At 40.7% G+C, this 16088-nt stretch overlaps 1 protein-coding gene across 2 annotated transcripts in view; it reads left to right on the forward strand.

Annotated features, from left to right (window-relative positions):
• Window positions 1-13097, forward strand: part of cntn3a.1 (contactin 3a, tandem duplicate 1) — an 81543-nt gene extending 68446 nt beyond the window's left edge. For both annotated transcript variants that reach the window (XM_080470252.1, XM_080470253.1), the window contains exons 14-23: window positions 1038-1155; window positions 4163-4321; window positions 4531-4680; window positions 5663-5733; window positions 6192-6426; window positions 7866-7981; window positions 8246-8432; window positions 9328-9440; window positions 10308-10476; window positions 11060-13097. In XM_080470252.1, coding sequence (XP_080326378.1) covers window positions 1038-1155; window positions 4163-4321; window positions 4531-4680; window positions 5663-5733; window positions 6192-6426; window positions 7866-7981; window positions 8246-8432; window positions 9328-9440; window positions 10308-10476; window positions 11060-11151 — 1410 coding nt within the window. In that variant the 3' untranslated portion in view covers window positions 11152-13097. The remainder of the gene's footprint in view (window positions 1-1037; window positions 1156-4162; window positions 4322-4530; window positions 4681-5662; window positions 5734-6191; window positions 6427-7865; window positions 7982-8245; window positions 8433-9327; window positions 9441-10307; window positions 10477-11059) is intronic.
• The last annotated feature ends 2991 nt before the right edge of the window (window positions 13098-16088 follow it).

Here is a 16088-nt window from a genome sequence, read left to right on the forward strand (position 1 = left end):
AATTGTGTCTGTCAGTGACGCGATATTAAGTGTCGTAAAGGTGTGATACCACTCACATCAACTGTTTATCACGAATTAAAGGCAAACACACTTGGCGTCGAGGTACAAAATAAAAAGTGACATCCAGCTGAACTGTACCGCCGGTAATAAGACACTGAATATTTAATGTCAGATATACAGTATGTTTATATTACTGAAGATGAAAGAAACTCCTGTCAGCGTTTTCACCCGAACTATCAAACAAAAAAAGAGATTATGTCTGTACATTTATTTTTAATTATCTGACACTGCAAGTCAGTCCGAACAGAATCAGCACATGCAGATCCGACAAACTTCAGACAGAGAGACTCACTTTTAGTGTTATTATTCAGAGGAACACACAAAAGAGGATTTTGTAGGAATTACTGTTTATTTGTTGGAGTTATTTAGATTTTTAAAGACAATGATACCTGTTTCTTTTTGGGTTTTTTTTCCTTGCATATATAAATTTTGTCAAAGAGGGGGACCCGTTTCATCCCAAGTCGTAGTATTTTAAAGATGACAGGGAGTTTCAAAGAGTGAATGACTTTGAGCAACTCAATTTTTATCTTCATAAAAAGCCCAGATTATACATCAAAGTAGTTATCCAGTCTCATCCCCTTTCACAGTTCCTCACTTTGATAGATAAGACATCAACTTAACATTAGCTTTAACTTTAAAGTTCAAAGCTAATAATGTATTTGGCATTGAATGGTTGTCTGTGGAGTAAATGGAATCGGGGAGAGTGAAAAGGATGGAGCTGAAAGGAGCTTTTTAATTCATCTCAAAGATCTGTCCTCGCAGCTGATTATGGGAAGCTGCACTCAGACATTTGGTGCGTCCTTGGACTCGTGTTGTACCTTTTTCTTCCTTAATATAATAAACTGAATGCTGGAAGAAATCACGGTGGCATTGCCCTTGTTTTCGCGGTGCTTCACTCCACAACTTTTCAATTTTGTTCCTTTCTTCTTCTTCTTTTTTTTTTTTTAACCTCTTTTGCATGTGTTTCTTTCCTGCAGCGATCAGCAGGTGACATTATGATCAGAAATATTCAACTGCAGCACGCTGGGAAATACACCTGCGCTGTTCAGACCAAGGTTGACAGTGTGTCTATTGCCACAGATGTGGTGGTCCGAGGTAAGCCTCTCCATCTTACAAATAAGTCAATGAGCATTAATCCATTGTTTGAAATTGCGCATTTTAAAATGTTATTCTGAATTGAAGTGCAATGTTTTTTTAGATCTCTAGCTGAAGCAAACGTGCTATGAAAACCTGTTGGAAACCGTCGTCCTTAAATGTTTCTTTAACCTAATCTAATACTATTTTAGGTCAGTTTGTTGTGATGAAAATTGATAAAAAAATTATACAACATTAAATTAAGTTTTGATGTTACTTTCCGCAATAGGACATTGGTTTATTCGCTTTTTCCTGATGAGGACAATGTTTTGTCTTTGATATTTTCACAAAAATGATTTTGTTTTTTAATTGTGAATCAAACTGAGCATAACAAATTATTCAAACCATAAAATGGAACAGGGTGGACAATTTCTAATGTCTTTTGTACATAGCAGCCATATCCATCTGCACAGACCTTGCACTCGCCCTCCCATTTATCTATTCATACATGCATACATACATTCTATTATCCATCATTTATCCCTGTTCTGTCAAGGCCAGGGCCCACAAGAGCTGGATCCTGTCCGTCCTATACTGGATGGAAATATCGTATATCCTGGTTACTTCATATGTAGGACGTCCTGCGAGACAACCAGACGACTAAAAGTTCATAACACACTGAACGATTCTCTAGTTTACTTCTATGTATAGTTTTATTTCTGGACAGTGCGCAACATAAACCGACTTTGTTTGCCAAAGTAAATGTTTCAGGATAAAGTGACCATTTGGATGTTTGGCTGGGTGCAACCTTGCTTAAAATATGACAAGCTAAGTTACAGATTAAGTCATGATTACCTGCTGATGCTGTGGAAAAGCGCTATATACGTACTGTAGGTAAAACCCATTTTCTATGGCCCTGCAACGAACACGCCCCGCTCAAAAATTTACCTACATATCACTGCTATTGAATACGAAAACTTTGGAGAACACGACGTGAATTCTTTCAAGACAACTTTCAATAATGTTTACCGAAATATGAACACTGACCTGCGTTACGGTTCAGTTTCATGTATCACAGAGGATCACTGCTGTTTGTGAGCATAGTGAGAGCTGCTGCATTTCTTACATCGGCTGTAAAAGTGCAGTTTAAGTCTTCACTGTATGAACGGAAAACTCAAGCCGGGACACATACTCTCTCACTCACCACGGCTGGGACTATATAACTGTAGTTATGACTTCAGCCTTGAGATGACATAACTATTGCTCCGACTGTAGCTGTAGTCACGGCTGTGCCTCGCTTGTCACGATCCTCACTGTGACACATTGGTTTTTGACTTGTCACGGTGACTATGTGCAGCGCCGTGGTTGTTGTTGTGCGGTTTCGGTTCTGCTGGCTGATCATTGTTACTCTCTCTTGTCTCCTGAAACTCCTGATGTGTTGGCCGCACCAGCTCCATCATTGAAGCTGCTCTAGTGCAAATACTAATAGCGGGTCATTGAACCGATGCAGGAGCCAAGGTCCAAACAGCTATAAACAACCTGCAAGTGCCTGTCAGAAATCAGCCTTTTATAAAAAGCACTGAAGACAAAATGCATCATGTGAGGCGACACGTTGCCTCTCTTTCTATCTAAGATGGTCATACTGACTTCAGCCTGTATACCAAATGTTCACAAGGATCAGAGGAAATAGCAAAAAGCCAATTATGCCTCAAACGAGACAGAAAGCATCAGCGAGAAGCCGTCACCTACTGTGTTATGACACACATACCGTTGTGTAATACACTGAGCCTTTATGGCATTTGTTTTTCTAGTCTGACTCATGAAGGTTTTGGACTTTTCCACAGCCCTGTAGTTCCTTTAATGCTTCGGAAGCAGCTTTCACACGTGTATGTTTGTACTTGTACCCTCCCACATAAAGCTTTGAACTCTTCCTGAGCTTCAGACTCCTTTTAAGTGCAACAGCATCTACGTGTGACCCTTCATCATGGATTACATATGTCGTTGATGCAAGTGATTTTTACCGACAATTCATCTTTTTTGAACTGAAACCAAGGACACAACCTTTGATCTAAGATTGTGTTTTGTTTTTACTATAAAATAGGTCTAATCTTTGAAGGTTCAGCACCATGGAATGGTTCATGGAATTATTTAAAAGCCTCAGTCACAAATGTGTGATACAGCTGCAATGTGCTTTCAGGCCAATGATGTTCAGCAGGATGGAAACTAATCTGATTTAGATGCAAAACATTAGGTCACTTCTCCAACATTGGGAATCATCCAATGAACGTATTTTTAGCTGTATTATGATCTCATAAGACGAGATAGTTTCTAGCAAATCTGCATTGCATACTAAATGCTTTAATGTTGTAGAGTTTGTTTCATGAATATAATAAAGGTGTGAAATTTAATAAACAACAGCAAGTCTTTTAGTTTTCCTAAAATCATTGTTGATAGTTTCTTATTTCGATGGAAAATGAATGCTACATCCAAATAAATCACATGTTGAATAAATGCAATATATTAATATTTTCTTTGAATATTCTTTACCTGTTCAACTATCCTTTCACTCTGTAAACCCAATGACTTGACAAAACCAAGACAGCAATTCTGTGAACGAATCAAACTTCAGTTTTATCCATTTATATAAAAGAAAGAAAGAATACTTAATTGATCCCTCCTGAGGAAAAATACTTCTCTGTATTTAATCAGTCCTATTAATAGTTAACTACAGATACTAAGAATGATGTGCCACAGTCTCGACTCGGTCAAGGGGCTTTCTCAAGTCAACTAGTCTAACATCTCGGCCACCACTGCCCCGATAGTTTCAGCGCATTGCCACCAAAGCACCAAAAAGGCGAGTTTAGAAAGTTTTGAGTTCCACCGAGAGTGTTAGCGCGCGTTATCTTCATACTGAGCTCTGAGCGTGGCCCACCCACTCTGTGTCTTCATTCTGCTTCCTCTTGGCCTCATTAATCTCAGCAGTATTTATCATTCTGTGTGAGTGAACTGTGACTAATTGTGCTCCCAGGTCCTCCGGGCCCCCCCGTGGACTGCCGGGTGACTGCAGTGACAGAGACCACTGCCTCTCTGTCGTGGGGACCCGGGATGGATAACCACAGCCCCATCCTCAGCTACACCATCCAGGCCAGGACGCCTTTTTCTCTCGGGTGGCAGGCCGTCACCACGGGTACGCCGGCCTCATCTCCCAGTCTGTTTGTAGGGCGTGCGAGTGTGAAGTTTACTGAGCGGTTGAAAGGGGGTGAGGGGGTGTGACTGCTACCCTCGCCGAGCGCCACACACAAAATGACAGTAAATAACACATCACCGGCTTGGCTAAGTTTCAGCGGCAGATCTTGCGGGGCTTTAATGAAAGGTTATTTCTGTGATGTCTCCCAGTTCCCGAGCTGCTAGGAGGGAAGCAGCTGTCAGCCACTGTCACTGACTTGAGTCCCTGGGTCGAATACGAGTTCAGAGTCTTGGCAACCAACGGCATAGGAACCGGAGAGCCCAGCAAACCCTCCAACAAGTCCCGCACCAAAGAAATGCGTATGTATCCGAGGCGCCGAGCATTTCTTCTGCTGCCAACACTGACACAAATGGTTTCAAATTATACACATTAAACGAAGGGAGAAGCTACTTCAGGATAGCAATTAGATGCTTTCAAAATACTTTAATGCAGGAGCACATTGATGAGACATTTCCTCTTCCTAAAGGCACACAACACATGAATGGACCAAGGACATGATTGATGCCAAGCACTTTCAGTTAGGCAGTTTCCCTTTCTTACATGTGGGGGGAGAAAAAGAAGTCATCTGCAGGGCACTGCTTAGAAATGCATACGATGCATACCCAGATGTTTGGTTTTTAACCAACGTGCATCGAATCACTTTTGCAGGTCTGTTTTGGTCTGACAGTGCTGCAAAAGTGCAAAGCTGTAAAAGTGGAATACTTTTAGATGAAATATTTTGAGACATGTTTTCCACAAACTGTTTTGCTGCAAACAAGAAACTCCACAATTCTAGCTAATATTGCAAATCCAAATGTTTATAAACTAATGCACTGTGTATTCAGACGTCTTTTAATCTGGGCACTGCAGGATCACCACTGTTCATCTTCAGACCAATTTTACTGGTGAAATACCCACAGGAGCTGCAGTTTTGGCAGTTTAGTATACTTCTTTAAATAGCTCATTATTACAGTTGTTATAATTCAGTCCAAAAGGTGCATGCAAGTTTGACACATTTTACAGTTAGAATTTCATTTATTGGCTGTCATGTCTTGAGTTGCACAAGAAAATGGCACAACAATCGAGTATGTAACAATAACTTGTCAAAATACTTAATAAAATTATTGCAAAACCTTATTCCCATATCTTAATTACAGTTCTGAGGAACACTAACCAGAAATCATAGAATTTTGCAATTCACCTCTTTAACCAAAACCATCTTTTTTTAATGCTTTTTTCATTAGAAAATTATTTTGTCAAAGTTTGAGAACAACTGATCCTGATTTTTGTTGAATCTTTTAGTTCCCAGAGTGACTCCAGCACGGGTGAATGGTGGAGGTGGGGGACGCTCAGAGCTGGTCATTACATGGGAGGTAAGACTGCATTCACATGCAGTGAATATTGCATGAAGTGCATATTTTCCTTGTTTTAACAGTTCAACTGAACGCGAGATTATTAGTATTTCTATTATTTGCTAGAATCAACTATAACAACATTTAAATTGATAGAATCTCACATTTAAAACAGTTCCGTTGACATCTTTGCTATATTACACGCATGAATCTAGTATTTAAAGATTGAAATGAATGAAAGTTAACTATTGCAATCTGTGTAAAAAGCCCAGTTCTATTTCTCCTTGGTATAAAACCCCTTAACCATACAGAATGATAAGTTTGTGCAAGGCTTGCAAGTACAGTAATGCCCTCAGCACTGTTCCTCTCAGTGCCCTAATCTGTGCAGAGCTGCATTTCTTTTAGGTATTAATATCTTTAAGATCAGTCCTGCTCGGCTGTCTTGAGTCATTCCTCTGAGTCATCTCGTACCTCCTCAGCCTGTTCCCGACGAGCTGCAGAGCGGCCCGGGCTTCGGATACGTGGTGGCTTTCCGCCCACTCGGGGCTCAGGGCTGGATGCAGGCAGCTGTCACGTCTCCAGATGCTTCTAGATACGTCTTCAAGAATGAGAGCATCCCTCCCTTCTCCCCGTATCAAGTCAAAATCCGGGTATACAACAACAAGGGAGAAGGCCCTTTCAGCCCGGTGACAACCATCTATTCAGCAGAGGAAGGTGTGTGTGATGTTCCCATGTCACTTTGTCTGTAAATACACACTGCTCCCATGCTTCAGCAAATTATTCTTTTATTGCATCTTTTTAATTTATTCCAACAAGTCAAATGGCCATCTTTAATAACCCATTGCAATGGATTGCATGTTTCCTGATTTTCACTTTTATTGATTTCTGTATGGGTCACTCCAACACTTTATATATTCTGCAGCATTGCTTTGTGGTTCGACTTTAAAAAAAAACAAGCACTTTCTGACAAACTTTATTATTCTGTATATTTTATTTGAGTGATATCCAATTTGAGTTATGATACGTTTGCAGTACTAGAACAAGAACTGAATTTCAAACTAATATACTGTTATATAAGATGTGTAATTTGTGATTGAAGCAAATCAAATGGGGATGATTTGGATTGAGGGATTCAGATGAAAATGCCAGAAAGTCAGACAGAGTGAAAAGAAGGGACTGAAAGTAATACACATTTTGTTAAAACACAATGTTTTGTGGATATTCGGGTTTTAAGTGTAATGATTTAATGCACATAAAATGAAGCGATAAATGACTGCAGGAGGGATTTATTTTTAAAGTAAAGTGAAACTCTCTAGATCAGCCTTTGGCATTGTTATCCCTTGTTGTTAAAATACACTAAGTCTGGCATTCAACTAAAATTTACTTCTTGGCTTGAGTCAAATTTGATCTTCATGTGAGTGCAGAGTTTTACTCTCAATGGTGTGAAAGATAACGACGTGGATTTACTTAGATTGGAAAACAGATTCTTTTCTGTGTTTTGTCAAGTGTGCTGGTTGAAGTAGTTTTAATCAGAATGAGGAGGAAAATGATTTTAATCCCTCCACTGGGGAAACAAAAGCCTCATATTCACTAAATTCGAATGGTACTGCGCAGCCAACTTTAGTCGGTTTCAGTTTAGCAGGTTGCTGAATATAGGAATAAGGTTTCTTTATGACCGTTCTTAAAAAAAGAGTCTTATATGAGTCTGTTTCTGCATATACAGAATATAGGAAGGAGGAGGTGACAGGGGGTCTTTTAAGAAGTTGATCCGCTGTGGCAAACTCTTGACAGGAAAATGCAGAACAAAGTTGATGATATAAGAAGTCACCCTTGAAAATGTGCATGTTTTGGTGATTATTTCCAACAATGTCTCATAAACAAACATGCAACTTGTGTTTGTCAACTACATTTTCAACAGTAGCCACTGCTGGGTTGTTTTTCTGTGCGTAAAATCTCAAAGTAAATTTAGAATTTCACACTTTCCGGTGATTTTTTTTGGGGGGTGGAAACTCTTGGCTGCGCTCACTCCTCCTCACGCAGTAGTGCAGATAGACAGGATGGAGCTGCAGCACACTCAGTAAGTCGTACAGTGAACGTGGGTGGAGTGAATCCATGTCTTCTTCCCTCTCCTGACTAGTGTGTGTACCTTTCAGAGCCCAGCAGAGCTCCGGGGAGGCTCAGGGCGAGGAGTATCTCTGCATCCGAGGTAGAGGTCACCTGGAAGCCGCTGGCCTGGAGCAACAACCGCAGACGCATTCTAGGCTATGAGGTCAAGCCAACACATGCCCACACAATAGGACCTGTTCTAACATAGTGGACAACGCCAACAGCTAGTGGCATTGTATTTGGTTTTGTTCTGTCTTTTTTTTTTTTTGAACTGCATAACAACGTTACGACCTTTTTTGTATTCGTGTATTACATGATTATTTATTTATGAGCTAATATACTACATTTTAAAAGCTGAGAGCGGTTTAAGTTCTGAGCAATGAACTAGACTGAAATTGTTGCCTGTGTGTGTGTTTTGTGTTTATAGTTGCGGTACTGGGGCGAGAAGGAGAAACAGGAGGCAGCTACTGTGATCCGGACAGTGGGGAATAAAACTTCAGTGTTCATCAGGGACTTGGAGGGCAGCAGTACCTATTACATGTCCCTGCGGGCCTATAACAGTGCTGGAGAGGGTCCACAGAGCAGCACAGTCAATGTCACCACCAAGAAACCGCGTAAGGACTCCGCTCTTAAGATACTGCCAGCAAACGACATTGTCATTTTGTGTGTTGTTATTCTCTTTTTTTTCTTTTCTTTTTATGCCTTTTCTCTACCTAGGGGTGCATGGCTCATTCAGCTTATACCATTTTTCAGCAGTAATGAAAGGAGCCATTCAGTACAGGAAGCACCATGTGGAGCTTTGCTGTGTCTCAGTCACATTGACTGTTTGTCACCCGAGTTGTGTGCAGCTGAGACCCAAAATTTGTCAAGTGCCTTTTGCCCGTCATGAAATATTTACAGAGATGTTATTTTTAATAATGTGAACCCTCCGTTGTTTACTGCACATCTGTGTTTACACCAGGTAAATGTTTTTTTTGGTTTTTTTTTCACTTCTTCCTTCTCCTCTGTGGAGAAGTTGCTTCAGTTTCTGGCAACTCAGTTCTGCAAACAGCCTGAAACTGAAGGATGTCATGTAACACTCTTCATCTCATAGACATGGCCAGTTTTTATGTAAACGCCAGTTCAATTTATTGCCACACTGGGTGATTTGACACAGAGATTGAGTTGGCAAAAGATGAGACGTTTCCAGCTGAGGAGGAAGACGTGCACACAAAGTCTCATATACTTTACTGCCCTCTGCAGTTGGCAGCAGTGCACATCATGCTATCTGCATACAAATGCTTGTGCAAGTTGCAAACGCAACGTTGGTGAACGTTGGGACAGGTCTACTTCTTCTGCAGGCCAATAGAACAATATGTTAATCATACATCCATGTGATCACAATACATACATACATACACACAAAGTCACAGTTCGTTCCTATCAGAGGGATGATTAGACAGATAATGAGAATGAGCTTGTTGGTTTTCTCCTCTCTCTTCTTCTTCTTGTCCCCGTGTCCTCCCGCAGCACCGAGCCAAGCCCCCGTCAAAATCATGTGGAACACTTCCAACTCCAAGGTCATCCTGAAGTGGGACCAAGTGCACGCCCTGGAGAACGAGTCAGAAGTCACAGGGTATAAGGTAAAGAAGTGTAGAGCTTTACACTCCCCTAATAGAGGCAACCCCAACGACTTGTATTGATTCTAACACAACAGGGACTACCAGACTGACTCTTGGACCATTTCACCTGACAAACTATTCATTGATAATATTGTGCCTGTCCTGATGTTGTCATACTTAACCAGATATAAGCATAACCTTTAAAATGTTGGTACTTGGTGCTTAAGGCCCTATGAAATCAAGAAGAAAAGACAAAATACAAATATAAAACAAATACAAAGTGTACAGTACTGTGCAGAGATTTTAGGTTGCGGTGGGAAATAAAAGACGGTCAATAAAAAAATCTAAATTGGCTGAACAATTCAATACTTGGACATCCCTTTGTCTTCACAATTGCCTTTTTCACAGTTTCTGAAAGCACTCTGCAGGAAGGTCGTTTCAAACGTCCTGGACAATGAACCTTCCGGGGATGCTACATACAGTATATAGGTTTCATGAAAGCAGATGCCTCCCTTAATGGACAAGTGGCACTTGTACACTTGTGCACTCATCCTCCTTTCATTGAAGAATCCTGAAAGTAAAGTTCAGTCTCTTCTGAAAGAGGCTGAAGCATTCATGGCCCAAGCTGCAGCTGAAAAGTCAGGATTGAAATATCTCCACCTTTCCCTTATCTCTGCTTGCTTTGACGACCAGGCGCAGTCACGTGCAGATATCTGCAGCATAGGATGTCTTCTTGTTCCCTCCAGAGACCAGTCTTTCCATCTCACAGTCAGACTTAGAGTCTCTTGTCAGTGTGCTACCTACAAGGACACTGATACATTGTTTGTTTGGAGACGCTTCATGCAACGCCACGCGCCGTTATCATCCTTTGTGCGTCGCTTCCTGCAGGTGATGTACAGCCAGGACAAGCACAGCCACCCCAGCGTGGTGGAAACCAACAACACCTCCTTGGAGTTGTCCCTGCCGGTCAACCAAGGTTACGTGATCCAGATTAAACCCTTCAGCGAGGGAGGTGAAGGCATCAGCAGCCGCCAGATCACCATCCCCAAGATAGCAGGTGGGACTTTGCATGAGGCATGATTTGTGAAGACAATGTTTGTTTGTGATGAATCAGTCAGTAAATCAGTCTTACACACTCAGTTTCAAGTGCAGATAGCCTCACAACTAATCTGCGTCTTCTGTGTCGGATTCCTTTATTCTAATGCTTTCAGAACATGTTTTGGACTGTGCTGCTTTTGTACAAAACTAGTTCTATGAAAAAATAAACGGTAGTATTCGGCGCTCAGCCTGCTGCTGCATCAAATAGATTAATAGTTTTTTCACACTCCTTTGTTTTTTTTCCTGATAAGAGTTTTCCATGTTTAGGCTATTTTACATTATTTTTAAACAGAAGCTTTTTTTTCTTCTCATGTCTTTTGAGTATCACCAGTCTGCACATCCGTGTTGGAATAGTGCCATCTATTGATACATTTGTGCAATCACATCACACTGAAATTCTTTTGTCTGTGTTCTGATACTGAATGTGGAAAAAAAGGGTGATAAAGTGTCACAGTAAACACAAGGAAGGCTCACAGATCCACATCTCTTTGAACCACAAACGCTGGATCGGATTCTGATTTGTGTCTTTGTGTTTGTTTCAGGCTCCATAGCCAGAGGAGCAGCGCTGGAGTCCTTCGGATGCTCCTTGGTCCACCTTGCCACCATAATCCTCACAGCCAGAACGCTACTATGACAAACGTGCTCGGGAACCGGGCACTTCCAGCTGCTTTGTGTTGAGAGGAAAAGCAGCAGGTTATAGACAACAAGAGGCTTGCAGCCACATCTCCACCTGCTCCCTCCTTCCCCACCCTACTGTGTCTTTCCTCGCCTCTCCACAAAGATCTCTTAGTGAGGACGACTGGTCTTCTCCACCTTTCTAAAGTAGCTCCTGAAAGGAACTGAATGTTTCAGAAGTTGCTTGTTTGAAACTGAAAGGACATGGTGACTCAACTGCAGTCTCTTTGAAGATGTTTCTTTGTTTTTTGTTTTTCCCCACCCCGCGCCTCCTTTCTAACCGACGGATATTCTCCTGTGGTTTTCACCTTGGAAGCCACACTAGGATGTGTATGTTTTGAGGTTGTCCAGGTTCTGTTGAGTAGGAGAACTCAGTGTACCACTGGACGATATTTTGGTTGATGGTACTTAAGAGGACGCTTAGGAAACCTGAGCTTACATAGTTATGTGATTGAAGTTGTATTGAAGCTTGGGTTATTACTGGTCAAGGTAAAGACATCTACTTGCTGTCTTTGCAGCATTTTAGGGGAATAACGCTGCACTGTCTAAGAAGGAAAATCAACCTTTACTCATCCCTGCCACAAAAAAAAAAAAGGGGAGCTAAGCCTCATTGCTTCATGACAACCAGTACTAGAGACCTTTGCCTGGATTTTACGTTACACCATGCTACATGAAAACCTCAGAGCTGCCATGAAACTGACTGGAACCAAAGCTACGGGGCCAACCAGGTTCGCTTCCATCTTCTGTATCCTTGTGAGAAAAATAGAGCGCTTACGCCCACAGTAATGGCTTCCATTGTAAGCAGCAGACTTGTGTTGATTAATCAATGTCTGACTTTCCTCTTTCATTCATGACAAATGTGTAACAAAGGAACGCAGAGCAGTGGACACGGCTCTGTTGTACTCTGTATGTATGAAATCCTCAGGTCCCAAATGAGCCTTAAGTCTTATGATTATAGTTCATGATGTTGGTTTTATTTATTTTCCTGTTTTGTTCCTTATTGTAATTTTGGCTCTTTCACTTTATAATTTATAACTGATTGACCTACCTGTCTGCTGTGTTGACACTTTTCTTTTTTTTTAATTTTTAGATGACGTGTGGGCATTTTGGGCTCCAAATCAACAGGCCTTTCTCTTTTCATTGTAATACAGTGAGTGGCAGTGACTTATGACTTTTCTAACATGGCTTCTTTCAAAGTGTGGGCAGTCCTTTACTGTCAGCTACTGTTTGGCATGAGATTGGTCAGTGTATGTACCTACGTTGCTTAGGGTGTCTGAGTGGATCGACCTGCTTTTAATAAACATAATGCCATTTTCCTCATTTCTTTATTTGCTGTCAGAGGAGGCCTTATATTCATGGGTTCATGTGGTAGTTCTTGCAGCTTTAGGGCTCGGATAGTACTTTGAAATTGCTGAACAAGGGTTTCTTTCAATTATATTTGTTGACTTTGGAGCAGCTACAAAACAGTCGAGGTGAACTGCAAACATGAAGACAGCAGCAGATACCGCTCATAAAGTAGAGCTAATGTTTTATTTATTTTGGGGCTGTAAATACAACAACAGTATACTATGGAGGCAGACTAAAGCTGCGTCGGGGAACATGGCCAAGGCAGATGGCAGCTTTCACACTGCTTTCATTTACAAGTAAGTAAAAGTAACAAGTTCATAAAAACAACAGCAACTGTAACTCCATTGTTTTCCTAAAAGAAACTGGTTATTACTGTCCAACAAAGTGGTGTTACAGTAACGTTTTACTAAATGGAATTACCTGGAAAGTACACTAAAAGGCCCCCACAAATAATTATTTGTATTACATAGTTTGGCCACCAGATTTACAGGAGCCGGACTCAGTGGGCATTATGAGACATCTTCAGATCAATAAAGAAGAAGTGTGTGTGTGAAAAGGTGAAACCATGTCTGTCACTTTGTGCTATAATTGTTTTTTAAATGCAAGGAGGGGTACAGTAAAACAACCAAACAGTGATTCATTCCAATGTTGCTTCAGACCTGATAGGGTTCACCAAATATACCTTGTATCTGAACAATCTTTCACACATTTCATTCCACAACAGCCTATTCATTTCAAAAATGAAGGAGATTTTGTTCTATTCACCTTCTGCAATCATCTATATCAGTCAAATGAATGCAGTTAAGTTATTATTTCATATCCAGAGAAGAGTCAGTAGAAACTATAGCTCCAGCTGATTCAGCTGAAGTCTATCCGACAGTCCGTCCATCCATCTTCGATGTCCCTTCTATCCAGACAAGGGGAAGCCACATCCTGGACTGATCAGTAACAAAGAAACAATCACATGCTCACATGTAGACAACTACCTCCAACGGGTATGTCTTTGTATTGTTACTGGAGGAAAAATACAAACTATTGGTATCTATAATAACTTTCAAAAGATTTGTTTGATTTTAAGACACCGGCAGGATTGTGTCCGTTCTTAATTTACCAAAAGTGTTCCACACAATATGCTTGAAGGCAAGGGACTTCTGACAGCCCATATCTAAATAATGCACACACAAAAAAAGAAAGACATTTGGAGAGGTCAAAAAACTAATGTAAAATGTTTGTCTAGGTAGTTTCTGTCTGCTTGTTTTTCCTTACCTGTGAGATACATTTGTAGTAATCATCCATTTTCTATACTGCCGATCCAACTCAGGGTCACAGAGGACAGGAGCTAATTCCAGCTGACGACAGGTTGAAGGCAGGATACACCCTGGACAGGTCAGCCCGTCCACCACAGAGCCAGCACAGAGAGACGGACAACCACACACACTCACATACACATACACATATCTGGGCAATTTCATGCCACCATACACACATTTCTGGACTGAACAGAAAAACTTTACATGCACTGTTGTAAGGTGAGAGGACTCACTACACCTTGTAGCCTTGTAGCCCCAGTGTAGTAGATAGTGCTCAGAAAAACAGGTTTGTCAGTACAATAACTATTTAAATAAGGTTTATCACGGAGCATGTCTAATTCATTGATCCAGAGATCCACTTTCCTGTATGTACCCGAGTTCTTAAACAAACCTGAAAGCAATTGGTTGAGAAAAAGTACCACACAACTGTGTTGTCATCTTTGAAGATGGACGTTTCAACAAAACAATAGCCACAATACAAAATTAGACATATTAGAACCAACACAGTCATTTCCTCCTCATCTTGACTTTTATCTGTTTTCTTTATTCATTTTTTCTTTATTTTTTTTTGAAGGAATGCAAGTACAATGTACAGCAAAGACACAGCACCAAGCAATGGAGAGCAGCAGAGCAGAAGAGATGAAGCTGAGGAGGAGGAGGAGGAGGAGGAGGAGGACAGCTCTGTACAGAAAGGACAGGGCTAGTTTTAAGGGTCAGCCAGAGGTCGTCCAATCAGGCTTTGGCACCAGGTGTCTCAGCCACAGCCAAGCGTTGGTGATTAATCACAGTCCAGTTATTTTTTGTCAGACTTTCATGAGCAGGCCCTTTCTGGAAGGAGGGAGGTAAGTTTGTCGATCCAGGAAAGCTGTGGATGATATTACCCCCTCCGCCCCCTTAAGAGGGATGGTGAGAAGGATTTCAGCTGTGATGCTCGATGTCAAAGCGCTTGCTCCTCTCAGGTAACTGGTGCCCCCTCGTGTACATCGAGCCCAAGGCCAATAACTACTTTACGTCTTCACAATCCACCAAACAGCACCAAATATACAGTACAAGCTATGCATGGCTGCATTATTATTTTTTTCCACCTTCCAGTTTGACACCCACATCCATGACTAACCATCAATTTATAAGATTTGGAACCAAAATCTGAAACACAACAGGAGGTACACTACACATGTGAACACTGTACGGTTTAGTATCTGAAAGCCAAAGTTATATCTCAGGAATCCCCTCCTAAGCCTGCATGATGGTTTTTCAGCAGGTTTTTTTTTTCTCAAATGAGAGATGAATTATCTGCTGCATGTATTGATTTATATATATAAAATGTGACATTTGCAAACAGAGTTAAGTTGTAGTTTTTTTTGGATTTTTTTGTAGGTTTTTTTTTTTGTTTGTTTTTTTACTTTGACATTAAAGACACCATAATTAAAGGGAAAGCCTCGCCATGCCAAGTTTATGCATTTGACCTTCTGGCACTTTTGTAATTAAAAGTAGCTTGTTCATATAAAGTTATTTCATACAAAACGAGTGTTTGTACAATTGGACTGCTACCTTAATTGGCACATTAACATGTCTACCCCAATGATCCCTAACATCCATGTACCAAATCTCACACAGCTAAAACTTCAAAGATTTGTCTCCTACGGCGTACGTTTTATTTCGTTCGTACATGTTATTTTACATGAGTGGATATCAGAGTGTCTTTGATGCGCTATAGCATTTCAGCCCAGAAGCTGCAAGAAAGTTATTGGGAAAATAGTTAATTGAAACAGAGCAACAGTAATGGAAATGAAAATAAAACATCAGTCACCAGGAAAACGGTGTGAGGTTAGTCAGGCCTACTTTGTGTCTCTTTGCAAATCAAATCAAGAACAGACTGAGGTGTTACAATTTGTAAATATACCAGCACTGTCGGCTACAGGAATACAAAAGGAATAAACTATGAACTGCTATTATTCATTAAGTGAATTTTATGTTTCATATGGCTCACACTCACAAATGTAATGTATCTTCTTTCAGGAATCCTAATTTCCTTTGTCAAGTAACGAACTTCTACATATTTGGAATTTTTAAGAGTAATTCTTTTCTAACCCTGGTTATTACAATCAATCTCCTTGATTACAATTCCAATAATGCAAGAAACTATCATGCAAATGACTGCCGATACTACTTTGTCTGACGCAACAGCCTGCTGTGTGACGTACTGAGCTTGCTCTATGTATTTACTACAGAAACAAGG

The sequence above is a fragment of the Lipophrys pholis genome (genome assembly GCF_963383615.2).
Source record: "Lipophrys pholis genome assembly, chromosome: 8".
NCBI lineage: Eukaryota > Metazoa > Chordata > Actinopteri > Blenniiformes > Blenniidae > Lipophrys > Lipophrys pholis.